At 45.6% G+C, this 27,238-nt stretch overlaps 1 protein-coding gene across 1 annotated transcript in view; it reads left to right on the forward strand.

Annotated features, from left to right (window-relative positions):
- The window catches only part of LOC120033750 (cytoplasmic protein NCK2-like), a 60,014-nt gene extending 34,192 nt beyond the window's left edge, over positions 1 to 25,822 (forward strand). The window contains exons 2-4 of the mRNA XM_038980204.1: positions 13,464 to 13,705; positions 23,443 to 24,197; positions 24,481 to 25,822. Of these exons, the coding sequence (XP_038836132.1) occupies positions 13,480 to 13,705; positions 23,443 to 24,197; positions 24,481 to 24,675 (1,176 nt within the window). The 5' untranslated portion in view covers positions 13,464 to 13,479 and the 3' untranslated portion in view covers positions 24,676 to 25,822. The remainder of the gene's footprint in view (positions 1 to 13,463; positions 13,706 to 23,442; positions 24,198 to 24,480) is intronic.
- Positions 25,823 to 27,238: the final 1,416 nt, after the last annotated feature.

Below are 27,238 nucleotides of genomic sequence, written 5' to 3' on the forward strand. Positions count from 1 at the left end.
TCGGGTGGATGGATTATCTTGACAATGGAGAAATGCTGACAAACAGGGATGAGAAATAAGCTTTTTGTGTACATGGAACATTTCTGGGATCTTTTATTTCAGCTCATGAAACACGGGACACAACACTTGACACGTTGTTTACATTTTTTGTTCTGTGTATAATCATTTCTCCACAGTCACAGTGGCAATTTGAATGGCTTATACTTGTTCAGCCTCACAGCGCAATAACAGTAAACTCCCTGGACGTCACTGGATTACCTCCTTTTAAGGGGATACTGCTGCGTTCACCCTCAAAGTATAGCCGGAATAGCCATATTTTAGTGACTATAACTGGTCAGGCCACATGGTCATGAAAAACTATTGGTCTTGGTTTTTGGTCCCCAGTGTAAAGAAATCATGGGAATGCTGTGACTCTGAGTGGGAGACAGAGATGGAGACAGAGATGGAGAGAATCCGCCTTCCCCTCCACTACCCTAGAGCACTATATAAGACAGAGTCCAAGGTCAACTTATTTGGGTTTGGCAGCGGTTGTAACAGCACTGTACAATGATAGACATTCTGTTCCTCAAACGAGCTGGAACTCTGTCCGTTCTATTGAGGTTGAGGGGAATGGCATCGGCTGGGTTGTAAAATCAACACAAGGCACAGTGAGATTGATCACAGAGGAGCTGGCGGCTGGCTGGCATGCAAACAAATGTCCCCAGCTTTAGAATTGATCTGCCTCTTGGCAGCAATGCTTTCACTCCTACTAAAGGATCTTTGTCATTAAGGAAGCAGGCAAGTGAGGCAGCGAAGCCGAGAACATTCCTCAACACTTACACTGAGATCAAAATGTGTGTTTATGTGTCAAGCAAAGCAAAGTTATTATAAATCCCTTAGTTTACTTCTGTTTCTGCTGAGATACTAGATGTAGAAATATGTGTAATCTCGGCTCTTTTCATTTCTGTGCCTCTTCAATATTACGATAGAGGTCTAATGAAAGTGTGTATGCTTGTGTTTTAAACCACAGCTGTGCCAACATGGGATAGGCCTGGCCCTATAGCAGCCAATGTGTGTCAGCCAGCCTCTTCTGGTCTGTCTTCTGATACTAGTGGGCTGCGTTTAGACAGGCAGCCCAATTCTGATCCTTTTTTAATTATTATTTTTTTTATTTTTTTTACTGATTTGGTCATTTCACCAATCAGATGAGCTTTTAAAAGATCCAATATGTGAAGATATGATGTGATTGGTCAAAAGACCAATTAGTGGAAAAAATATCCAAGTTTGGCTGCCTGTGTAAACAGTGCCGTGGTGTCAGTTTGCACTGTGCTCTCTTGGCCCAGGGTCAACCATGTGACACCTGACTGCCATGAACCAGCTGCTGGGAAAGACTTGACCCTGGAGGGAAGTAGGGATTCATTGGAGGAGGGGAGGAGACGACCCTGGGGAGACAGGAAGTGACCGTGGCAGCAATACAAGCGGACCTCTGCACACAGGAAGTCAGAAACATGACCTCGGTGACCCCAGGTCCAGAGAGCACCATGGGAGCTGTCATAACACAAACAGCCTCTACAGACCAGTGCTAACCAGGCAGGCACCGACAGATAGACAGGGTCACTAAACGGCAACAAAAACAGTTGTCAGTCTGCGAGTGGCGCAGCGATCTAAGGCACTGCAACTCAGTGCTACAGGTGTCACTACAGACCCTGGTTCGATTGCCTAGTTAAACAGAAAATAAAATCGTCTTGAACCAGCCTAGTGTTGATATGTTGGCTGTGTCTGATCAGACAGCCTCGACAAACTAATATTACAAAACACCACAATGTAGCCCCTAAAGGAAAATAATTAATAAAAAAATAACATCATTTGTTAATTTGCAGTCTTTGGCCTTCCTCTTATTCAAGGACAGGCTTTAGAAATGCAAAGAGAATCGGCGAGAACCGAGAACAGATAAGACCTTCCTATTACAGCTGGTAGTGAGATCCATATCTTTAATAGACTACAACTGAGAAAGGCAAATGGGAGTGCTCAGAGACATTTATGGGTTATAAAAGCCAAACCGAACCTCGCTTCAATTAAGAAATTGCTGCGCGGTGAGGAGAGGGAGGGAGAGAGAGAGAAAGAGAGGAGCTGTATTAAAAACGTTGACCTTTTATAAAAGCCATTCAGCATGGTACTGTGGGCTGAATACTGTTGGATCATCACATTACTTATTCTTCATTCTCTAAAACTGGCTGGTCTCCGGGTCTCAACTGCAAGGGGAAATGTAGTGATTTTAGCAGGTCAAAACTGCTCTGAGTCTGAACACAACTGCCTCTCTTAGGGAAGTGCAGTTTGGGAGCGGTGCTCATGGTGCAGCAGTGAGTATAGGGACAGTTCCCAGTTCAGTCACTGTAAGCCAGCACAGAAATAGCCTGCACTTAAATTTGTATTCACATGAATGTCGAATATAAAACAACCATTTTTAAATCTGTAGTATGACATCAATCCATAAGAGCCTATAGAGTTTCAACCTCAACCATGTGAGAACAATGGAGAATGCGTTTTACCATCCAATAAGACCCGGTCTAATGCTTCACTGAGTCTCTCAGTGGTGGAATAGTCTCTAGCTCAGAGAGCAGCAGATCCATCTGCACAAAGTAATGAACCACTCAACACCTCCACCAGTGCCTGGATCTATGTGTGTGTGTCCATGTGCATGTCCAAGACTAGCCTTCCCTACTGTAGCAGGTATGTCCCTAGAGTACGGTACTTTGGGACGTGAGGAAAAGTTTTTAGTGGACTAGCCTACATGAGTGCTGATGTAGGTCTGACTATGGCCCTTCCCAGAGTATTTATTTTGTCTGTTGACACTCATGCCAACAACCGTATTAATGTGCTGAACATCACAGTTTGCACACACTTACCCCTCGTACCTACACTTAAGCCTGCAGCGTGCAGCACACCGGAGTGGACCTGTCTGTCTGCTCCTCTGTGAACCAGAGCATGGCTAAACCCGGCTCTCTGTAGCTCTCCTAGACTGGGAAGCCACAAGCTAGTGCACACCATTCTACTACTGTGGCCTGCACAGCAACAATATGCAGACTTAAGCCAAATCATCAAACCTTTTATCAAGACAGTTTTGGATAAAGTCCTGTTTGTGTAAATGGTACAGTTTGTGCCTGTGCTTTTAAACAGCTTGGAAAATTCCAGAAATTGATGGCTTTAGAAGCTTCTGATAGGCTAATTGACATCATCTGAGTCAATTGGAGGTGTACCTGTGGATGTATTTCAAGGCCTACCTTCAAACTCAGTTACTCTTTGCTTGAAAATCAAAAGACATCAGCCAAGACCTCAGAAGTCAGAAGTCTGGTTCATCCTTGGGAGCATTTTCCAAACGCCGGAAGGTACCACCTTCTTCTGTACAAACAATAGTACCCACGTATAAACACCATGGGACCACGCAGATGTCATACCGCTCAGGAAGGAGACGCGTTCTGCCCCCTCGAGATGAACGTACTTTGGTGTGAAAAGTGCAAATCAATCCCAGAACAACAGCAAAGGACCTCCTGAAGATGCTGGAGAAAACGGGTACAAAAGTATCTATATCCACAGTAAAACGAGTCCTATATTGACATAACCTGAAAGGCCGCTCAGCAAGGAAGAAGCCACTGCTCCCAAACCGCTATAAAAAAGCCAGACTACGGTTTGCAACTGCACATGGGGACAAAATCGTACATTTTGGAGAAATGTTCTCTGGTCTGATGAAACATAAATAGAACTCTTTTGCCATAATTACCATCATAATGGCATCATCTATAAGTCTATGCTAGGTAAAGCTCCGCCTTATCTCAGTTCACTGGTCACGATAACAACACCCACCCGTAGCACGCGCTCCAGCAGGTATATCTCACTGATCATCCCAAAAGCCAACACCTCATTTGGCCGCCTTTCCTTCCAGTTCTCTGCTGCCTGTGACTGGAACGAATTGCAAAAATCGCTGAAGTTGGAGACTTTTATTTCCCTCACCAACTTTAAACATCTGCTATCTGAGCAGCTAACCGATCGCTGCAGCTGTACATAGTCCATCTGTAAACAGCCCACCCAATTTACCTACCTTATCCCCTTACTGTTTTTATTTATTTACTTTTCTGCTCTTTTGCACACCAGTATCTCTACTTGCACATGATCATCTGATGATTTATCACTCCAGTGTTAATCTGCTAAAGTGTAATTATTCGCTCCTATGGCGTATTTATTGCCTACCTCCTCATGCCTTTTGCACACAATGTATATAGACTCATTTTTCCCCCTACTGTGTTATTGACTTGTTTATTGTTTACTCCATGTGTAACTCTGTGTTGTTGTCTGTTCACACTGCTATGCTTTATCTTGGCCAGGTCGCAGTTGTAAATGAGAACTTGTTCTCAACTAGCCTACCTGGTTAAATAAAGGTGAAAAAAAAAAAAAAAAAAAAAAATTAGGTTTGGAGGAAAAAGGGGGAGGCTTGCAAGCTGAAGAACACCATCCCAACCGTGAAGCACGGGGGTGACAGCATCATGTTGTGGGGGTGCTTTGCTGCAGGAGGGACTGGTGCACTTCACAAAATAGATGGCATCATGAGGCAGGAAAATTATGTGGATATATTGAAGCAACATCTCAAGACATCAGTCAGGAAGTTAAAGCTTGGTCGCAAATGGGTCTTCCAAATGGACAGTGACCCCAAGCATACTTCCAAAGTTGTGGCAAAATAGCTTAACGACAACAAAATCAAGGTATTGGAGTGGCCATCACAAAGCCCTGACCTCAATCCTATAGACAATTTGTGGGCAGAACTGAAAAAGCGTGTGTGAGCAAGGAGGCCTACAAACCTGACAAAGTTACACCAGCTCTGTCAGGAGGAATGGGCCAAAATTCACCCAACTTAAGCTTGTGGAAGGCTACCCAAAACGTTTGACCCAAGTTAAACAATTTTAAAGGCAATGCTACCAAATACTAATTGAGTGTATGTAAACTTCTGACGAACTGGGAATGTGATGAAATAAATAAAAGCTGAAATAAATCATTCTCTCTACTATTATTCTGACATTTCACATTCTTAAAATAAAGTGGTGATCCTAACTGACCTAAGACAGGGAATTTTTACTAGGATTAAATTTCAGGAATTGTGAAAAACTGAGTTTAAATGTATTTGGCTATGGTGTGTGTAAACTTCCGACTTCAACTGTTGTGTCAGATGTGTTGATTTTGTAATCTACACACATTCTGCTAGCTTAACCATCTGCGTCTTCATATTAGTGATAAACAACTACACATCAGCCCCTCAACGGGATTGTAGACTAGTCTGGACAGCAGAGCAGAAATGAATTCATCACATCCCAGGCTGACATATCCAAGGGCATTTATTATTACGATGATGACGATGGGGATTACTCTGTCTGTCTGGGCATCAGCACACTCAGCCTGTCTAAATGTCATTTCCCTCATGCTCAATGGACATTTATGGATGGAGGATATTTTTCTCAATTTTTCTCTTCGTCTTTCTATCATTTCCCCCCTCGCTTTTCCAGATGTAGAATGATCCCTCTCTTTGCCCCCCCAGTGCAGTGTTTTTGGCTGCTGTACACCACGCTCTGAGCATTATGTTGCTGTAATAAAAATTGAAGCTGCCTTTCAGGCTACTGCCGTGTTCAGCTCTGGCTCTGCATGTATCATCCTTCTGGTCCGTGTAGACTCTAGCTGTAGGCCCAGTGTTTGAACAGGTGTTCAGACAGAGGCACAGCAACAGACTCCAGTCCTCCAGGACCACAATCCTGTTTTTTGTTGCTCCCAGGCAAAGTGTAAATGTAGCACTCATTCAAAGGCAATAAGGAAAGGTAGCAGACTCTGGCCCTCAAGGACATGAGTTATTCATCCTTGTGTTGAGAGAGGCCCAGAGAAGCTTAGCTGGCTTCTAGGCTATCTGCAGGGGTTGATGGGTGGCTCAATAGCAGATGTTTCAAATAGGTTAAAAATGTCTGTATAACTGTATGGGGAGGAGTGGTGTGCTTGAAGACTCTACTTCACCTCTGGTGTCCCATCAGACTTGGTTGCTGTAGGATACCTATTAGAGATCAGAGGATGACAGAGTAGTTCATGTAGTGGTTGTGAAAGAGTGGAGCCTAGGGACTACCTGTCTCCTGTCACACACAACAGGGTTTTCAGTTCGGAAAAGCCGCATTTTAATTTACCGGACTCATATGCATTGGGTGCGTCCACCCACGGTGCATAGGGCGTCCACCCACGGTGCTCAGAATCACATTAAGATTATTGTAATTCACATTAACAGAACATGCAAGTCTATAGGATTCGACAGGATTCAACAATGTGCGGTCCTCATCAAATTCTGATGCGCACTTTGACGATTTTAGAATAATTGTCCACATGTACTTTTCCTCAGCCAACAAGATGAGTAACAAACTGCAAAATCACAAGTCTATTTTAATCTACTATCCCCCATAGTAGAAAAGTTGACGTATTCTATTGGTCAGCTTGTTGAGAAAGAAATGGCCTATTCCAAACACTCTGGGACAGTTGTGGGATGATAGATTCCAAAGTCATACAACCAGTAGGCCTAGTCCACATAAATGCAACAGATCAGAACGTTTAGCTTAAAATGTTGATAAACCATTATTTCTATACATTATAAACGCAGCAATGTGACAAAGCATAATGCAATTAGCGGGAAAACACCAGTCAATAGCGCACCGCAGGTGCAAGCAGTTTCAAGTGACAGAGATGAAAATATCCGTTCGAAGAGGGGAGATCTAACATGCAACAACTGGCATGGGTTGCTAAAATGACTAGGATTGTGCCTTTGCCTACTGGATAATGAAATAAAGTTGATATAAAATAATTGCCTCCACGGATATGGTCAACATTTTGGCTAGGCTACTTTAAAGCAAGGGCCTCATAATATGTAGGAAAACATTAAGGTTTCAAACAATTAAGTATATGTTTTCAAAATGCATACTCCCTCCAGTTCATTGCAAAGTGGTGTGTGACGTGCTGAAGAAGCCTGTCTTCCGTTGCCTGTGCGTTTGCTGTTTTGAGACGCTGTAGCAGCAGCTCTCGCGCTGTCTGACAGATTTCCCGCTCAAAGACTCTGTATGCTGTACGCTGAAATAAATGAGATACGTAACGAATATACTGTACACGCGCACCAATTTAATACCACTAAATGATGCTAATGAACCTATAGACCAATAAGCATGACCAGTCAAATGTATTTACATCGACTAGTATTTCCATCAATCAATAGGATAAAAACCATTCTTTCACAGTGGGATTTTTTCTTCTCCTGGACAATTGGCTGGTGCCAATTTAGTTTTTCAGCTTTTGTATTTTTTTTTGCTATTACAGGTTTACAGAAACCCTGACACACACACACACACACACACACAAAATGTGTCTATTAGTTCCACACTTCTCACATGCCCTCCCCTTGGCATGGCATGACATTGTACCCTGGCAGTGGTCCCTGCTGTCAGGGCTGGTTAGGCCTAGGTGAGCTGAGACATGCCACCCAGCCAGCAGGGGGAGTTGAAGGGGGAGCAGAGAGCACAGCTGGCACTGGGAACTGTGCTGAGCCTCTGTGCCTTACTGGGCCTCTGTGTGCTCTGCCTGCTTTTTTAACCTATAATTCAGTCGGGACTGGAAGCTCTGCACTGCCTGCTACTATAGCCTCTAATCCAGTCGGGACTGGAAACTGCACTGCCTGCTCCTATAGCCTCTAATCCAGTCGGGACTGGAAGCTCTGCACTGCCTGCTCCTATAGCCTCTAATCCAGTCCGTACTGGAAGCTCTGCACTACATCCCCGTCTGGATCTACAGGTTTCCCGTTTGAGGTGGGTGTCTTTATAGCACTCTGCTGCTCTCATACTGAGTCATACAGGTTTCCCGTTTGAGGTGGTTGTCTTTATAGCACTCTGCTGCTCTCATACTGAGTCATACAGGTTTCCCGTTTGAGGTGGTTGTCTTTATAGCACTCTGCTGCTCTCATACTGAGTCATACAGGTTTCCCGTTTGAGGTGGTTGTCTTCTAGCACTCTGCTGCTCTCATACTGAGTCATACAGGTTTCCCGTTTGAGGTGGTTGTCTTTATAGCACTCTGCTGCTCTCATACTGAGTCATACAGGTTTCCCGTTTGAGGTGGTTGTCTTTATAGCACTCTGCTGCTCTCATACTGAGTCATACAGGTTTCCCGTTTGAGGTGGTTGTCTTTATAGCACTCTGCTGCTCTCATACTGAGTCATACAGGTTTCCCGTTTGAGGTGGTTGTCTTTATAGCACTCTGCTGCTCTCATACTGAGTCATACAGGTTTCCCGTTTGAGGTGGTTGTCTTTATAGCACTCTGCTGCTCTCATACTGAGTCATACAGGTTTCCCGTTTGAGGTGGTTGTCTTTATAGCACTCTGCTGCTCTCATACTGAGTCATACAGGTTTCCCGTTTGAGGTGGTTGTCTTTATAGCACTCTGCTGCTCTCATACTGAGTCATACAGTGGCATGGTGACGAGCCTCTCTTCCAGTCGCTCTCCTGGTCTTCACATTGATCATCATTGGTCCTCTTGTCCTCCTTTCTCTAATGAAATACATCACTCTTTCTTTCTCCCTCTCTGTCTTTCTGCCCCCTCTCTATCCCTCTCCATTTGTATTACTCACCCCAACCTTCTCTCTCACCCCCCCATGTTTCTCTTAGTCTCCCCCTCTCCTCCCCTTCTCTCCTGGTTCTCAGACGAATGAAAAGGATCCTCAAATTGGATTACAGAGCTAGGTGAGATGGAGATGAAGGAATTGGCTAAATTGGGCCTGGTTAAACTCGTTAGGAATCTCTCTCTACAGGCAGCTCCGACCCTGCTGCACATTTATGCAAATACACTGAAAACTGGTCCACGTCCTCCTCAGCCTCTTGAGGGTAATCTCGGGGTAACCTAGGGTAATCTCTGCTCTCCTGACCTCCATAAGCACTCTCTGCTATTGGGTATAATAATGTTTTTTTTATACATGCTTTGTGCCCTAATGATCTATTAAAGACTTTAATAATAACTTTAAATAATACCTTCTTAACCTTCCTCTCAGTTCAGTATTATATTTGTGGAAATGCACAATATACATAAGATGCACAATGTGAAATAGTGATTTTTGTAGACCACTGTGTGTGTGTGTGTGTGTGTGTGTGTGTGTGTGTGTGTGTGTGTGTGTGTGTGTGTGTGTGTGTGTGTGTTTAGATGAGGCTGAGATCTTGACCTTCTGTCTCAGTTCTCTTCTGAGATGCCAGAGCAGGTCACGATCTTCCAAACCCTCCTGAATAAGCCTCGGACAGCTTGTCTCCATCTTCTGAGAAGAAAATGCATTATAGTTATTTCTCCATGTTGTCAGATTCCTATACTCTACCATAACTGTTTTGACTGATTTAAGGTGTGAGCAATGTTCTATTTCCCTTTTATGAAATCTTATATATCTCCTGAAGAACTTACCACGGCACCATGCTGGCGTTCCACTGCACACCGAGCTGAACAGGGTGTGAGCAGACAGAGCAGAGTGGTGATGGAACAAGACGACAACCTAGCTGAGTTTGTACGTCTCAGGTCAAAACATGGATAGCCATTGCTATCCATAACGATCATTTTGAAAAGATTGTCATTTACATGATTACTTTAGAGAGGAAAAACGACCGCTACGGATGTCACGCCCTCCGTTATGGATGTTACGCCCTCCGTTATGGATGTTACGCCCTCCGTTATGGATGTTACGCCCTCCGTTATGGATGTTACGCCCTCCGTTATGGATGTTACGCCCTCCGTTATGGATGTTACACCCTCCGTTATGGATGTCTTATAGAGACATTCAAATCTTAAAGATTTCTTGGCTCAAAATCTATCTTAACGCGTTTGTCATTTTGAGGTTTGGTACATGGTACATCATGATTGTATAATTACAGGCAGTCTGAATATAGTGTACAAGGCCAGGCACCACAACCTAATACATCATCTTTTTTTCTCTTTATCAATATGATTTGTATCCAAGATACTGCCAATCCACTTTTCTGGACACTGAATGAAGTCTTTATATTTTGGGGTGCTTTCAGTTGAAAAGTCACTCCAGGGCTTTTAACAGATTGTTGATAAATACTCTTCTCATCTTTCTGTCTAAAAAACAGTACTGCCATGTATGAGAAATTCACTTCAGCATATATTTGGCAAGAGAATCTTAGCTAGAACACATACATTTTCAAAATATCAAAAATATTCAAGATATCAACAATTTCAAGATATCAACAATTGCTTCAGGAAAAGTCTGAAGAATACTTCTCAGAACCAGCACACTAAATCTGGTGAATGCAAAAGCTTCTGAAGCTAAGATATCACATCAGTAGCGATGGGGGAAAATTGATGCACTTACATATCGAGAATATTTTTGACAATATATTGTATCGTTTTGACTATCGCAGTATTCCTTTTGCGCTAGTTGACTGTATCTGAACCAAATGTTTTTCCTTCATAGCTTGTTCTCCATCTTCTTTTTTAAATAGAGGGCCAAACTTGTTTTCTCATGACCGTTACATTACCTGTCTCTTGTCCGTCTGCAGCAGACATATGGTGAACGATATGTTTGGACCGTGGAATCGCAATAAAATCACAGTATTGACTCGCAATACATATAGATTTGCAATACATATCATATAGGCACCTAAGTATCGCGATAATGTCATATATTTACAAGACAGTAGAACACGCAAACAAAACTCAAGACACTTACATTTGTTCTGTATTGCTTCATGAACACCTCATATCCATAACTAACACTGGTTGACAGCTGTGAGTGGAAGAACAAGCTCTGTGAGTCCTTTCTAAAAGCCATGAAATACGAAAGTGTAAAAAACGTTTTTTGAGACTTGGCCTCCTACTCGGTAATGGTCAAAATTCATGCAATTTCCTCTTTAAACTGGTAAAAAAAAAAAAGGTGAACTGCAACGTATAGACCTTAAGCATAATTGTGAATGTAGTTTATTTTGGAAATGCCTAACTTTATTTGTATATGCTTAGGTTGACTTTCCCACGGAATCATCCAATGCTTGGGATAAAACCTACAAGGTTTTTTAAAGAAAAGGAGCTTAGGGTACAATCAGACAGAAGTCTAGTTGACGAACTAATACTGTATAATCAATAAAGATGGTTTAATATGCGTTGAGGTTAATATGTTTTACGGCTTTGCAATTTGCATATCTGTTTTCAGCATTAGGCCAAAAAGCAACTTCTGCTTGAAAATAATGCACTTGTTTGTGTCTTTAACCCTGCCAGTTGATGAGAGAAGACTGACAGCCTTTATCAGGCTCTTCCTGCCCTACGGTCATGGATGAGAGAGGAAAGAATTCCAGTAGTGTGACATCATCACTCTCAGACAATAGTGGCTTTCTCTTGCTGGGTCACTGAGGTTCTTTACTGTAGCCTTACTGAGTCATATCGAACTCAATGGGCTGTAGAAATAACAGCGAATCAGTAAAGACACAACTCTTGCAGGCCTACATACTTGTTTCCTGGACCCTGGTTAAACCTATTCTTAGACTAAAGAGCACTTTCAATCGAGGCACGCGTGCTTTTTATTCGAAGAGTTTGATCTGGGTCTGCGAAACTGTCCTTCCGAGTTAAAAAGAAAGACCGTATGAACTGTGAATAAGGCGGTCTCAGTCAGGCGGAGAAGTGGCCAGTGGTTAGTGTGACAGCTCTGAGGTGTGTGCATTATCATTTTTGCTTGGCGCCTGGAACCCCCCAGCCCTCCCTCCCTGACTTGTCAAGGCCGTCCCGCTAAAGGGTGATGGGTGAGAGGGCTGGGGACTCCGGTGCCGGCTGGCTCACAGCCTCATCCCCGTGGAGGGTGTCAGGACGATGTGGGAGCGCACCTCTGACTGGCCCTGGAAGGAAAAACGGCCTGTCACTGCAATATCTCTCGGACACCACACAGTCTTGCTGGAGACACCATCCAGTAAAAGAGCACTCCATATTCTCTCGCTCTCTCTTTCTGGCTTTCTCTCTTTCTCATTCTCTCTCTTTCTCTCACGGTCTCCTTTTCTACTTCTCATCTCTTTTACTTCCCCCCATGTCCCTAATGTCTCTATCTTGGTATCTCACTCTTGTTTTTTTTCCCCTCCCTCCCTCCCTCCCTCCCTCCCTCCCTCCCTCCCTCCCTCCCTCCCTCCCTCCCTCCCTCCCTCCCTCCCTCCCTCCCTCCCTCCCTCCCTCCCTCCCTCCCTCTCCATGAATAGACACCAGTCCTTGTGTTGTTTACCCCCAGTGTGCAGCAGCACTAGTTATCTCCTGGATCTGTTTGATTTATTCCTTATTAGGCCTGCAGGTGCTGGCTGCCTTACCTCCCTCCCTCTCTCTCTCTCTCTCTTTCTCTACTCCCTTCTCTTTCTCTACTCCCTCCTCTTTCTCTACTCCCTCCCTCCCTCCCTCCCTCCCTCCCTCCCTCCCTCCCTCCCTCCCTCCCTCCCTCTTTCCATAAGCCGTGTTTTATAGACACATTTAACATAGAACAGTCCTCTGCTCAGTGTGTCACTGAATAATTCAGTACATTTAAGATGAATAAGAGAAGCTGGTAAAAGGGAGAGGCTCTTCTGTGGTTTGGAAGTAAAGTGTGAACTCCCAGCTTAGTGGTTCCTTTGATTACTTACCTCGAGTCCTGAGTGTCACATATACTCATTTACACACACACACACACACACACACACACACACACACACACACACACACACACACACACACACACACACACACACACACACACACACACACACACACACACACACACACACACACACACACACACACACTAGGTAGGTCTCAGCCAACCTGGATTACAGGGCAGAGAGGCTCCGCTCTGCCAGATGTCTTACAACAACAGACACGCGAGTGCCAAGACAAGGCCTGCACACAGTCAGTCTGAGACACACACAGACCATAGTGGTGGATGGCACCATCCCTCTGAGATTGGCTTCAGAGTGTATGTGCGTGTGTGTGTGAGAAACATGTTCTCTCTCTCTTTCGTGTTTTTCTAGGGTTGCACGGAAACGGCTCACCTCATTATTTTATTAATGCGTGTGTATTGCTGGTGTTCATCTGTGTTTGCATTTTCGCGTGTTATGTGCCTTGTTAACTAGGGCAGGGACGATTCCTTAGTATCGTGGCAAGGAAACAAAACACAAAGTGGATTTGACTTCTTTAGGAAAACATAGCTAATATTTTAAACGAACATCATCATGTCGTCATCCAGAGTCACATGTACTTATTTTCCTAGCTATAGCTCACAATATTTTACATACATCGTTTTTAAAGAACCAAAGAGTTTTTGTGTTTTCATTTTTGCCATGGAAAGAATATCGCGATAAGGGCATCGTCACAGCCCTGCTGTTAACCCCACCCTGGCCTAACAGTATGTCTCTCTCTGTGTCTCTCTCTGTTCCAGAAGGACTCCATGAAAAATGACGGAGGAGGTGATAGTTATAGCCAAGTGGGACTACTCGGCTCAGCAGGAACAGGAACTTGACATCCGGAAAAACGAGCGGCTGTGGCTCCTGGATGACAGTAAGACCTGGTGGAGGGTGAGGAACGCCTCCAACCGGACCGGCTACGTACCCTCTAACTATGTGGAGAGGAAAAACAGCTTAAAGAAGGCCTCGCTGGTGAAAAACATCAAAGACACACTCGGTGAGTTGGGTTAAGTGTGTAGGTGGGTGGACGGGTGTGGGGGTGTGTGTGTGTTTGTGCGTGCGCGTGTATGTGTATGCGTGTGCGTAAGACAGGGCATCTCTCTGGTGTTTTCTAGGGGTGCACAGAGGCGGTGTGGCACACACAATCTCTAAGTTGGGCTAAGTAGTGTGTGTGTGTGTGTGTGTGTGTGTGTGTGTGTGTGTGTGTGTGTGTGTGTGTGTGTGTGTGTGTGTGTGTGTGTGTGTGTGTGTGTGTGTGTGTGTGTGTGTGTGTGTGTGTGTTTTCTTCTCTGCTGTTTTCTAGGTGTGCCTCCACAGAGGCGTCTCACCTCATGTGATTCATGCGGATGAAACACTGTTAAATGCTTGACTACCTCACGCACTTACACTCTCCGGTTAGCAATGATTTCTCAAGGATGGTGATTTGTAAACTGTATGTTTAATACAGGAGACTTTTGTTTAGTAAGGCATCCCTTAGGCTATTCGTTATCAGGCAAGGGAAAGCTGGTGTGATCGATGAGGAGAAATTCCGGTATTGAAGCAGCTTTTGTTCAGGCATTGAAGCATCTTCTTCCAAGGTCAGAGGAGGTAAGGACTAATTCAATATGAAGTGCAGGGGTTTTCTTGGATGGACAACAGCTAGGATTAGCTGATCTCTGGTAATTCTCACTGTGGAATAATAGGGTAGAACTCTCACCCTTATTAGGCGAATGAATTAATCTCCGTTGGTAGAAACTAAGATGTTCATACTCACAGAGAATTGGAGAGAATTTCCAATGGCGCGAAAAGGCAAGATAATGGAATTTTCATTATTTTCATTTTATTTTAATGGTCGACACTCAAGAGTGATACGAGGCAATAGGAACTGACGTTGTGATGAGACGGAACCTTGCCATCCAATGTTATCAGTGAAGAATAGACGCTTGCATCAGAAATGCACAAGATAGATGAGACGTCTAACTGAAAGATTAGGATAACTAGCCAAGAGGATTTCTCCCACTACTTTGCCTAGTTGTCAGAGGTCTTGACAGTCAATGCAATTAAAAACCTGCAGTTTGTCTGTTCCCAGTGCGCGCACACACACACACACACACACACACACACACACACACACACACACACACACACACACACACACACACACACACACACACACACACACACACACACACACACACAGAGAGAGACCCAGTTGTTGGTTCTAAATGTTCCATTGCCATACTAGCTACAATGTTCTTATCCCTTCCTTGCTAGCTAGCCAACTATGGCTAACTTACAGTCACGTCAAACAGTGCATCCAGAATAACAGCGAAGTAGCTGCATTTGCGTTTGTTTAAGCTGTTTTCTAGTGACATTTATTTGGGTACATCCATAACAATGATCTAATGATGCACAATTTCGCCTGGCATAGAACATGTGCTCTCTCATCAGGACACTGTAGTTCAGAGGAGCTAACCAACAACACAGCTAACACAATCGCTTCAAACTGAAGCTGGAAAGTCTGCAAACTAGCGGCACTACGTTTCGTTTGACCTGTTCTCTGTTGACATTTCTTTGTATATGTCTATAAAAATGATGCTGATTCATGATTTCGACTGGCTGAGAAAAGCTGCCTGTCTGTCTTGTCCTGACTCCCGAGCCCGACATGTTCATTACTACGGGACAGCTGGAGATCAAATGTCAATATTGAAACAATGTTGCAAATGTCAGAGAGACAGACAGCAAGTTCAAATACAGATCTCCGCTATTGAAAACCTATTGCTATTCTGAAAGAAATGGGAGATAATGTCTAGATGCTTTTTACAGTGGAGATCAAGTTTATAAGTGGTCTGGCTGGGCTGATGAGACAGTAGATTGCGCAGTGAGATTGAACAGTGTAAATTGGCATTGGAATGCGGTTTTAACCAATCAGCGTCCAAGATTAGAGCCTCCCGTTGTATAAATCGTGAGCAACCTGAGGGTGATTTCTGCTGCTAACAGTGACACATACTCTTCCCTATCAATCCAACTATTGATCAATTAATGTAACCCTGGAGACACTGTTTAAAGGGGGAACTCTATATCCACGACAGCTCTCTTTGTTCTCTGGGCCCAGAGCGCTGAGAGCACTGAAATAATGTTGTCAGGCCTGTAGTGAGACAAAGAGCTTTTTGGCTTTGCATGCACGCCACACACACACACACACACACACACACACACACACACACACACACACACACACACACACACACACACACACACACACACACACACACACACACACACACACAAAGCCAGATCACAGGAGCATAGCTGGAATATTTATTGAGTGTTCTCTCTCTTTGAGATGGAGGCAGATGAAGTGCTGTGAGGTGGGAGGCGAGTGTTACGGCTTTGTGCATTCCTCACACTCAAATACCATCAGGCTTACGTACTGTACACCGTGATTCCTAATGCGGACACACGCTTAAACATACGCTTAAACGCACATACGCCTTGAACACACACACGTGAACTTGCTGACTGCTATGTTCTTGTTGTATTGAATGGGTTGCATCCCCAATGGGGACGAGTGGAAATGTCAGAACATAAACCAATCATCTCCAGCCACCTGCTACAACCTTGGCTTCCTCCAAGGACAACCCCTGTATGTGTGTGGCTGGACCTCCATCTGTTTTCTGATTGGTTATTACCAGGGTTACTTCAACCAGTGACACGTAATGCCTTCTCCAAGGCAGGTGTTATGCGATATTTTCACTGGAATCACCTGAGAGACAATATTTGCTTTAGTCACCAGTTGATTTGAATCCTATCTAGTGTAGGCCTACTTATTTTCTATGTTTATTTAGTCATAAAGAGGTGTGTGTGTGTGTTCGTTCCATCCTAAGTAATCAGGTTTGTCCAGTACATAATCATCTCTAACCACTGAGGTGTTATAATTGCCAACACAACTGCAGCCCTATGTAGTGATTGAAATGACCTCCGTTTCTGTGTTGGAGTTGGGTCTACTGATACGCTTCCAGTGTGTTCTTAGCTCTCCATTGGGTGCCAGTCAGTATAATGCTCTGCCTGTGGAAACATTGGCTCCGTTCACCTTCCCACAGAGAATGACCTGGTGCCAACCCAGCTAGGATGAAACTCAACTCAATGTCCTCAGTTCATCTCAATGGAACAGTTCACATTGGGTGCATCAGAAATAGGCACCCTGTTCCCTATATAGTGCACTACTTTTTTAAAACCAGAGCTCAGGTCAAAAGTAGTGCACTATAGAGTGAATAGGGTGCCATTTGGGACACCGACAGTCTTGCCAACAGGAACCTTTCAAAACAACTAAAACTATAATCTATCTTAATGTTTCTTTACGGGCTATTGAATAATCATGACATTAAACAAACATGAGTTGGGTAATGAACCAATAAGGCCCGAGGGGGTCTGGTATATGGCCAATATACCACAGCTAAGGGCTGTTCTTAAGCATGACGCAGAGTGCCTGGATGCAGCCCTTAGCCGTGGTATATTGGTCATATACCACAACCCGTCGAGGTGCCTTATTGCTTTTATAAACTGGTTACCAACTTAATTAGAACAGTAAAAAGAAATGTCTTGTCATACCCGTGGTGTGAGTCCGATATACGACGGCTGTCGGCCAATCAGCATCCAGGGCTTGAACCACCCAGTTCATAATGACGAATAAATAATGTTTGTCGAAGATGAGGCTAATTAAAATTGGCTGACATAAGGCAGTCAAGTAGATTTAATTGTGTTTAAATTAACCCTCCAAGTACAGTTGTCTGTTGAAGATATTTTTAAGAAATGACTCTGGCTTATCAGTGACTCTGTAAACAAGGTGGTTAACAGAGGCCTTTCCTCTTGATTAACTACATTCTTTATGAGTCTTGGCACTTCGCAGACCTCATTCTGGTGTGCTACTTCCATTTGATTTGATGTTTTCTCTCTCATAATGTCATCGTAATGAGGGTGGTGTTCAGGCCACTGTAAAAGCTATAGGTCACTGGCTCTGTCAATACGCTGTTCAACCACTCAGGGCTGACATTGTTGTTACGGATTGATTTGTTGCCATGTGATGTATATGGTCACGTTGTCTTTGCTTGCAACTTCAGGGGCCCAATTTAGTATGCTGCTCAGGTAGGGGAGACGACGTGTCTTCTAGTTAACCAGAGGGTTGCTGGTCAGTGCTAAATGTTAGCGTTTTGAAAGTGTGTATTTTCAAGCTGATCATATTGCAGTCCTGATATAAAGATCAAACCACGTTGTGTTTGTCCGGAACTTGTGAAATGCGTTTGACAAAAAGTGGTGCTCGGTTTACTCCGAGCCAGGTGCTGATACTGCTGAAGTTTCTTCCTATCTGATTGAAGAGAGTTGTCAAGGGAATTGAGTCTGTGATGGGCGATCTGAGGACAGTAGAACAGACCGAGAAATGGCTGCTCAGACAAGAACGACAAAGGCTCGATTTGACAAGTGACAGAGAGCGATGGGGAGCTGTAGAGGGGTGTAGAGTTAAACGATTAGAGTATTGTCTGGGAGACGAGCACTCTCGCCTCCTCTACTCCCTCCATCCTACCACACTATCTTCCTCTCCATCTTCCTCCATCCCTCTCTTCCTCTAAGTACACCCACACAGCTTTCCCAGCTATCATCCAGAAAAAAACGCCATTTAGATCAAATGAGTTCCCGTCAAACATCAGATAATCATCTTACTCTGTTATTCAGCAGTGATTGTGGGGTAGATATAGGTAGAAATAGCCTAGGTATTCGTTTACAGTATATCCTCCTTGTGCTGGAAATTCAATTTCAGACCGAGGCATGGAGAAGAAAATCAGCTTTATGAAAATTGAATAAAGCAAAAGTTGTTGGCGAGTGATTCATTGGTCTCATACCACACCTTAAGTGAAGTGTCTCATCGGGAGAGAGAGGAAGGAGGGGGAGAGAGAGACAGAGTGGGAGGAGGGAGGGAGAGCGAGACATCGTTGGAGGAGGAGGTAGGAGAGAGAAGAGGGAGCGAGTGAAAAGAGCGAGACAGACTGGGAGAGAGCGGAAGAAAGCATCGCTGCTTTCATGGACACTAAGTGCCACCTGGACTCACATTCTTCTTATGGATCACACTGCTACTTAATTGGTCCACCGCCCACCATGCTATTATCTATTATTGGAGACCATCAGTTTTATATTGCAAAGAGAACATTCTGACTAAGCACGGCCTGTTCCATTTGTCAGCCCATGAAATGGGCCTATATCTGGGATTGATACTGAATAGCTTGGCATTCACTTCTCATCAAATTACTTTCTTTTCTCACTCCTCCAGTACCACTGCAGTAGCCATACATGATTAGTGTTACTCTGCAATCACCATTGTGCTACATTGAACAGTTGTCCCCAGGTCCTCCACATTGCTTCCCTGCAGCGAGCTGGATGGGGTTGTGCCTGGCCTGTTCTCCTTCATCAGCGTAAATTAAGAGCGTATCGTTAAGCATCGACGAGTCAGCTTTATGGGTCCACACTGTGACTCGCCTCGGGCCTGGTGGGTTGGATGACTTGGTGAGGGCCCAGTTGGATGGATGACTTGGTGAGGGCCCAGCTGAATGGATGACTTGGTGAGGGCCCAGTTGAATGGATGACTTGGTGAGGGCCCAGTTGAATGGATGACTTGGTGTGGGCCCAGTTGAATGGATGACTTGGTGTGGGCCCAGTTGAATGGATGACTTGGTGTGGGCCCAGTTGAATGGATGACTTGGTGTGGGCCCAGTTGAATGGATGACTTGGTGTGGGCCCAGTAGAATGGATGACTTGGTGTGGGCCCAGTTGAATGGATGACTTGGTGAGGGCCCAGTTGAATGGATGACTTGGTGAGGGCCCAGTTGAATGGATGACTTGGTGAGGGCCCAGTTGAATGGATGACTTGGTGAGGGCCCAGTTGAATGGATGACTTGGTGAGGGCCCAGTTGAATGGATGACTTGGTGAGGGCCCAGTTGAATGGATGACTTGGTGAGGGCCCAGTAGAATGGTTGACTTTGTGAGGGCCCAGTAGAATGGATGACTTGGTGAGGGCCCAGTTGGATGGATGACTTGGTGAGGGCCCAGTTGAATGGATGACTTGGTGAGGGCCCAGTAGAATGGATGACTTGGTGAGGGCCCAGTAGAATGGATGACTTGGTGAGGGCCCAGTTGAATGGATGACTTGGTGAGGGCCCAGTTGAATGGATGACTTGGTGAGGGCCCAGTTGAATGGATGACTTGGTGAGGGCCCAGTTGAATGGATGACTTGGTGAGGGCCCAGTTGAATGGATGACTTGGTGAGGGCCCAGTTGAATGGATGACTTGGTGTGGGCCCAGTTGAATGGATGACTTGGTGTGGGCCCAGTTGAATGGATGACTTGGTGTGGGCCCAGTTGAATGGATGACTTGGTGTGGGCCCAGTTGAATGGATGACTTGGTGTGGGCCCAGTAGAATGGATGACTTGGTGTGGGCCCAGTTGAATGGATGACTTGGTTAGGGCCCAGTTGAATGGATGACTTGGTTAGGGCCCAGTTGAATGGATGACTTGGTGAGGGCCCAGTTGAATGGATGACTTGGTGAGGGCCCAGTAGAATGGATGACTTGGTGAGGGCCCAGTTGAATGGATGACTTGGTGAGGGCCCAGTTGAATGGATGACTTGGTGTGGGCCCAGTTGAATGGATGACTTGGTTAGGGCCCAGTTGAATGGATGACTTGGTGAGGGCCCAGTTGAATGGATGACTTGGTGAGGGCCCAGTAGAATGGATGACTTGGTGAGGGCCCAGTTGAATGGATGACTTTATTTTTTTGTATTTTACCCCCAATTTCGATCTTGTCTCATCGCTGCAACTCCAACTGGCTCAGGAGGCGAATGTCAAGTCATGCGTCCTCTGAAACATGACCCACCAAACCGCACTTCTTAACACCCACCAGCTTACCCCGGAAGCCAGCCGCACCAATGTGTTGGAGGAAACACCGTTCACCTGACGACCGAGGTCGGCGTGCAGGCACCCAGCCCGCCACAAGGAGTTGCTAGAGAGCGATGAGCATAGTAAATCCCACCCGGCCAAACCCTCCCCTAACCCGGACGGCGCTGGGCCTATTGTGCTTTAGGCTCTCAAGGCACTTCCTCACGATTTATGCCTACTTGTTTTCTAAATTATCTTTCAGGTTCCAATTAGCGCTTGTTGTTGTCTAATTAGTATTGTCACTGTCATCGCAGTGTTGCTTAGTGGGGGCGACTGTGAGTTAGTGTGTCGTTACTGTTGTGGTGTGTGAGCGCAACACAGAGTACCTCGTTTGTTGTTGCATGCTGCAGAGGAATGAGCATGAAAGTCATGGATCAGCTGTCAGTTTGCCAAGGAAGGAATGTGTGTGTGTGTCATCTCTTGTGTGTGTGTTCATAGAAAAGGTTGTGTGTGTTCATAGACAAGCGTGTGTGTTTAAATGCCAATCTCCCTGCCTGCCACTTGCTCTACAACCCTTGAAATGAAATCGGCCCTACCATGTAAAACAACAGCCCAGTATGTAAAGCGAATGTTAGCTTTTTCCTTTATTTCTGTGAAAGCTATAAATAGTGACCGTGCCTCCTCCTCACAGTTTGTTGTGTGAGGGGTGGAATGGCCTGTTGATGGGGGATAGTTGTGACAGGGGCTAAGTGATGGTATTTCACCATCCTCCGTCCCCCCCCCCCCCCCCCCCCCCCACCTCTCAAGGTCACCGTTTCCCAAATCGCTCCCTTTCCCCCCCCAGGCTGAAACAGAAGCAGCTTCTTACCCCAGTTTTCCGTGTGACGCTGCCACTGGCCTTTCTGTGTCATGATGGAGGCTGATTCATGGAGACGAGGGCTGTCTTCTCGTCATTTTAACTCTGAGGGTGTATTATTCCGTTTGTTGTGGGTCTTATTTGACTCAGTCGGTCCGTCATGCTGTTCGTCTCCATATATGCGTGTCCGGCGTGTGTGTGTTTCTCAGTATGTACTGTAGGATCTAGGCTAGTCTATGATTGAACCAGTATCAGGACAAAGGAGCCTCTTCCAGACCAAAACAATACATTGAAATGTTTTCGGTTCCATGTAAATGTTTATTTAGTAATTTATTTGGAAGTACATACCGGGCGTAACGGGAGTAAATGACGATAGTTGCAGGCAAGGCGTTTTTAGTCAGTGACATGTATTTTAACAATCTAGCGCTTGCAGAGCGTGTGAATGGTAACTTTCTGGGCAGAGAGGAGATCTCGTCATATACATCGTCTCCTCTTTTCACGAGGGCAGTACTATTACAGGAGACCCGAGAGGTCTATGATTTAATCATGTTTTTTTGGTCCCACCGGCTTTGTGTCATCATGTTATCTGTGTTGCGTGTAACTGGGCATGTGCAAGCTATGTGATGCTTCCCGTGAGCAGGTGTGTTTGTAATTGTGAGATGAGTTCCACATTTGAATACAAGTGTATGTCTCTGTGTGCGTGCCTGCTTATTACAAACCCGTGTGCAGCCCATCTCATCTCCAGGTTTGCGTGCTCTTGTAAGTCTGCTAAGAACGTTGCTGTACACTCACAACAAAGACCCTCCTTGGTTGGCTGCGTGCTCCGTCAGAGCAGAAGGCCAGTTAAGCGTCAAGAACACAGAAGGTCAGAAAGCCTCCTTGTTTCATGCATGAGATGGGGAGTGGTGGAGGATGAAGAGGGGGGTGGGGGGGTGGAGGAAGAGATGGGGGAGATGGAGGAAAAGGGTTGTTGGTGACCTTTCGGAGTGCCCCCCTACCTGGCTGAGAGGGTTGAGGTTCATTCTCTCTGACACTAGGCTTTCAATGGCAATGATCCTCTTCCTTCTGCTTGCATTAGTGATTCTCTATATTGTCTTAAATAAATGTGTAAATGTTCAGAGAGCGAGTTAGAGGGATTGAGAGTCTAAAGTGAAAGGAGTAGTCTAATTTTCCGGGAGTAGTTTACAGTGGGGGACCGTTTTTTTTTTTTTTTATTGAAAGAGGTTAAAGGTCAATATTTTCCAGCGAGAGAGCCAACCAAACAAATGGCACCCTATTCCCTACATATTGCAATACTTTTGACCAGAGCCCTGTGTTTTGACCGAGGCCCATAGGGCTCTGGTCAGAAGTAGTGCACTATGTAGGGAATAGGGTGCCATTTTGGATGCAGTCCATGTCCACCCTCCCGACCACCTCAGTGTCATCTGATCTGCTTTTCCTGTCTCCTAAACAGCCTTCCTGCACAGTGGTCTGGTCAGTAGCTGCCTGAGAGGAATTAACATCGCCTGTCAATACCCAGAACCCCCCTTGTCTCTCCTCTGGCCTTACCTCCAGTTTCCTTCTGGCACTAATTACCCAGAACCCCTCACTCCCCCCTAACTCTACCTGAAGTGTTTGCCTCAGTGTTTGCCTCAGAGAGAGGTGGTGACCTCCTAACCACGGACCGTCCTCTACCATCAGTACTAGGAGCTAATTAACTCAGCTTGCTGCTGCACTTCACTTGCAGGCTGTTTTTTGAGTAGTGTAGCTGCCTGCTCAATCTCAATGACCACGTAGGGCTTTCTGTTTGGAGCCATTTTCTCTAGATGTACTATACTCTAGCCTCAGGACTTTTAACCTAATATGTTGAAGGGGGACTTTTTGCTATGTTATTCTGCTCTGATGTGGAGCTACTGCTGAGATCTTCAATTTGTGGTATAAATATTTATTGTCTATTGTACTAAGTTATTTCTCTCTCTCTCTCTCTCTCCCTCTAAGGCCTGGGGAAGACGAAGAGGAAGACGAGTGCCCGCGATGCCTCGCCAACGCCCAGCACGGACGCAGAGTACCCGTCCAATGGTGGCGGAGGTAGCAGCGCCGAGCGTATCTACGACCTCAGCATCTCAGCCCTGGTCAAGTTCGCCTACGCGGCGGAGCGGGAAGACGAGCTGACACTGGTGAAGGGGTCAAGGGTCATTGTCATGGAGAAGTGTAGCGACGGCTGGTGGCGAGGGAGTTCTGAAGGTCAGGTAGGCTGGTTCCCCTCTAACTATGTCCTGGAGGAGGGAGAGGAGGAGGCCGTCTCGGGGGACCTAAGCGGAGGTTACCCAGGACAGGGGGCAGGGTCGGGAGGGGTGATCAACGGGACCACTAGGGCGCTCCACACTGTCCAGACGCTGTACCCTTTCAGCTCTGTGACAGACGAGGAGCTGAACTTTGAAAAGGGCGAGGTGATGGAGGTGCTGGAGAAACCGGAGAACGACCCTGAGTGGTGGCGGTGTCGGAGCGCCCGTGGACAGGTGGGCCTGGTGCCAAAGAACTATGTGGTTATCCTTAGCGACGATCCGGCCCCCGGGGGTGGGATGGGCTCGGGCCCCCACTCGCCCCAGATCAACTACACAGGGCCGGCCCGCGTGGGAAAGTTTGCCGGGAAGGACTGGTACTATGGGGGAGTGACTAGGCATCAGGCAGAGTGTGCGCTCAACGAGAGAGGAGGTCAGGGAGACTTCCTGGTCAGAGATAGTGAATCATCGGTGAGTGGTCGAGAGAGAATTGTGATTGGTGGAAATGGGGGGAGAACAGTTGATTTGTGTTCCTGGTTATGTATATAATAATGTACTCTATGGTTTACAATAGCCTTATCATACTGTGTTTTGAGCTGTTTTTATTGGGAAAGCTGTCTTGAGGGAAACTGCATTAATTCAATGAGATGGGTGGACTTTACAGTAGATCTATAGCCCCCTCTAGTGGCTTAAGAATGAAACTCCATGGCAATGATCATCCATTTCTTATCTCTCGCTCTCTCTCTCCCACCAGCCCAGTGATTTCTCCGTGTCCCTCAAAGCGATGGGAAAGAACAAGCACTTCAAGGTTGCGCTGGCGGAGGGGGTCTACTGTATCGGCCAGAGACGCTTCAGCAGCATGGACGAACTGGTGGAGCACTACAAGAAAGCCCCGATCTTCACCAGCGAACATGGAGACAAACTCTACCTGGTCAAACCGTTGCTGTGACCACACACACCCACACACACACACAGACACACACACATGCTCGCATACATTTGCATACACACACACTCACACACACACACACTCCGGACCCCGGTGCTCGGCCTGGCCTAACAACAAGCCTTATTACTGGACTTTCCACTGACTGATTGAGCACAGCAATATCCACAGGTCTGCCCATGCCCCTTCAATACAGGAGCTACCAGTCACCATAAACTCAACAGTAAACAGTTAGCACGGAGAGAGACTCAAATGGTACATATTGGCCATCGTAGCTCAGATTCCTTTCAGAATAATGACATTGAGTCCTGTCCAGAAGTGTCCAGAGAACGCCTTCACTAAGGGACCGTCTGTAAGCATCTGCTCTTTGCCTTGGCTGACAACTCCACCTCCTAGTAAAGCCCTGCCGGTGCCTCTAGGTTTTTGGAGTGAGCACGGATGGGGATTTACAGTCAAAGGTTCCTTCACAACAGCTACATAACACCATGAACGTGAATATTTAATGTGTTGACATTGACATCACATTATCACTGGAGACCTTTTGATTTTCTGGGGGGAAACAAACGGGAGGAGAGAAACAGCTCTTCTCTTTTTGCTTGTCTCCAGTAGGTGTTGTTGCTTTGTCTGTCGTTATCGAGCGACCCGTCGTTTGCAGAAAGTAGTATTACGTTTCCATAAAGACTTGTACCAGAAAGAAAGGCACCTCAAATGGTACTGTATTTACCAGATAAGGAAAGGACGCCCTCTGTAGGTGTATTGTGGAATGGACACTGTCAGTAAGCTGCGTCGAATGTCCGTGGATGTATACCAACCGACCATGTGCCACACCCTCATACTGCTCAAATGTTCCCTTGAACGTTCTCTTCGAATCCACCGCTTTCCTCAACGTCCGAGTGAAACCGTCGCTGACCGAGGACGGAGATTCAAGAGCGATAGGAAAACGTTTTGTTGGTTGTCTGTTTGCCAATGAAAGTCTGTTCAACATTTGTTTCCTGCTTTTTAAAAAGAAAAACTGTCTTAATGTTACTGAGCACTGTTATTTAAATCTTGTTTTCAGCTGTGTATGTATATTTAAAAAGAAGAATAAGGTGAATATTATATGAATTTAGATACAGCTTAAAGGTACTGTACTCCAAGACGGTGTGGTGACTGAGGAATGAAATACTTTTGTTCAATTAAAAGTTTTTCCAAAATAAGCTTTCTGGTTGCACATTTGTCTGCAGTGTGTCATTTTATTCCCGTTCACCTTTTGAAAAGATTGTTCAATCTTCTTAAATTCGAATACATTCAAATTGCATTTCTGTATTTACCATCTTCCACCAACAGATGGCAATGTTACTGTAGGTAGGATTTCATCATTTCAGGACCTGAAGGCCCATCCTGATGCAAGAGCTTCGGTAACCACAAAAGTGCTTGCTTCCTTTACGTCTTGTCAGATCGTTTGGAATGTGTCTCCTTAATCCTGATATGGCATGAGATCTGGGGGGGGGGGTATTGTTTGTCCCAAATGGCACCCTATGGGCCCTGGTCAAAAGGAGTGGATTATTTAGGTAATAGGCCAGAGTACAGGCCTCGGTTTAAAACTCATTCCTTCGACGATGAACGTGAATCTGACCATCACCCCTAGTGAGACAAAACTGCAACACTTTTTGCCAGTCCTGTCTGGTTCAGCGACAGTGGGTTTGTGCCCATAGGCGACGTTGTTGCCGGTGATGTCTGGTGAGGACCTGCCTTACAACAAGCCTACAAGCCCTCAGTCCAGCCTCTATCAGCTTATTGCGGACAGTCTGAGCACTGATGGAGGGATTGTGCGTTCCCGGTGTAACTCGGGCAGTTGTTGCCATCCTGTACCTGTCCCGCAGGTGTGATGTTCGGATGTACCGATCTTGTTACACGTGGTCTGCCATTGCGAGGATGATCAGCTGTCCGTCCTGTCTCCCTGTAGCGCTGTCTTAGGCGTCTCACAGTACGGACATGGCAGCTTATTGCCCTGGCTACATCTGCACTCCTCATGACTCCTTGCAGCATGACTAAGGCATGTTCACGCAGATGAGCAGGGACCCTGGGCATCTTTCTTTTGGTGTTTTTCAGTCAGTAGAAAGGCCTCTTTAGTGTCCTAAGTTTTCATAACTCTGACCTTAATTGCCTACCGTCTGTAAGCTGTTAGTGTCTTAACGACCGTTCCACCGGTGCATGTTCATTAATTGTTTATGGTTCATTGAACAAGCATAGGAAACAGTGTTTAAATCCTTTACAATGAAGATCTGTGAAGTTATTCTGATTTTTACAAATTATCTTTGAAAGACAGGGTCTTGAAAAAGGGACGCTTCTTTTTTTGCTGAGTTTAGCTAGCCAGATGCAGTGCAGGTGTTGCCGAGACGTAATGCTCCTGTAGAACTCGTCAGGGACAAACGGAGGTAAATGTGGACTGTATGAGGCCTCCGTTGTGGTCGTCTGTGGTTGAGGCAGTGGAGACGTACATAAAGGGGAACCAAGAGAGAACTCTCCCAGTTACAATATGTGAAAGACCATGTAGTGTTTGTATAGTGTGTCTTTTAGAATATTA

Source organism: Salvelinus namaycush, chromosome 40 (assembly GCF_016432855.1).
Source record: "Salvelinus namaycush isolate Seneca chromosome 40, SaNama_1.0, whole genome shotgun sequence".
Taxonomy (NCBI): domain Eukaryota; kingdom Metazoa; phylum Chordata; class Actinopteri; order Salmoniformes; family Salmonidae; genus Salvelinus; species Salvelinus namaycush.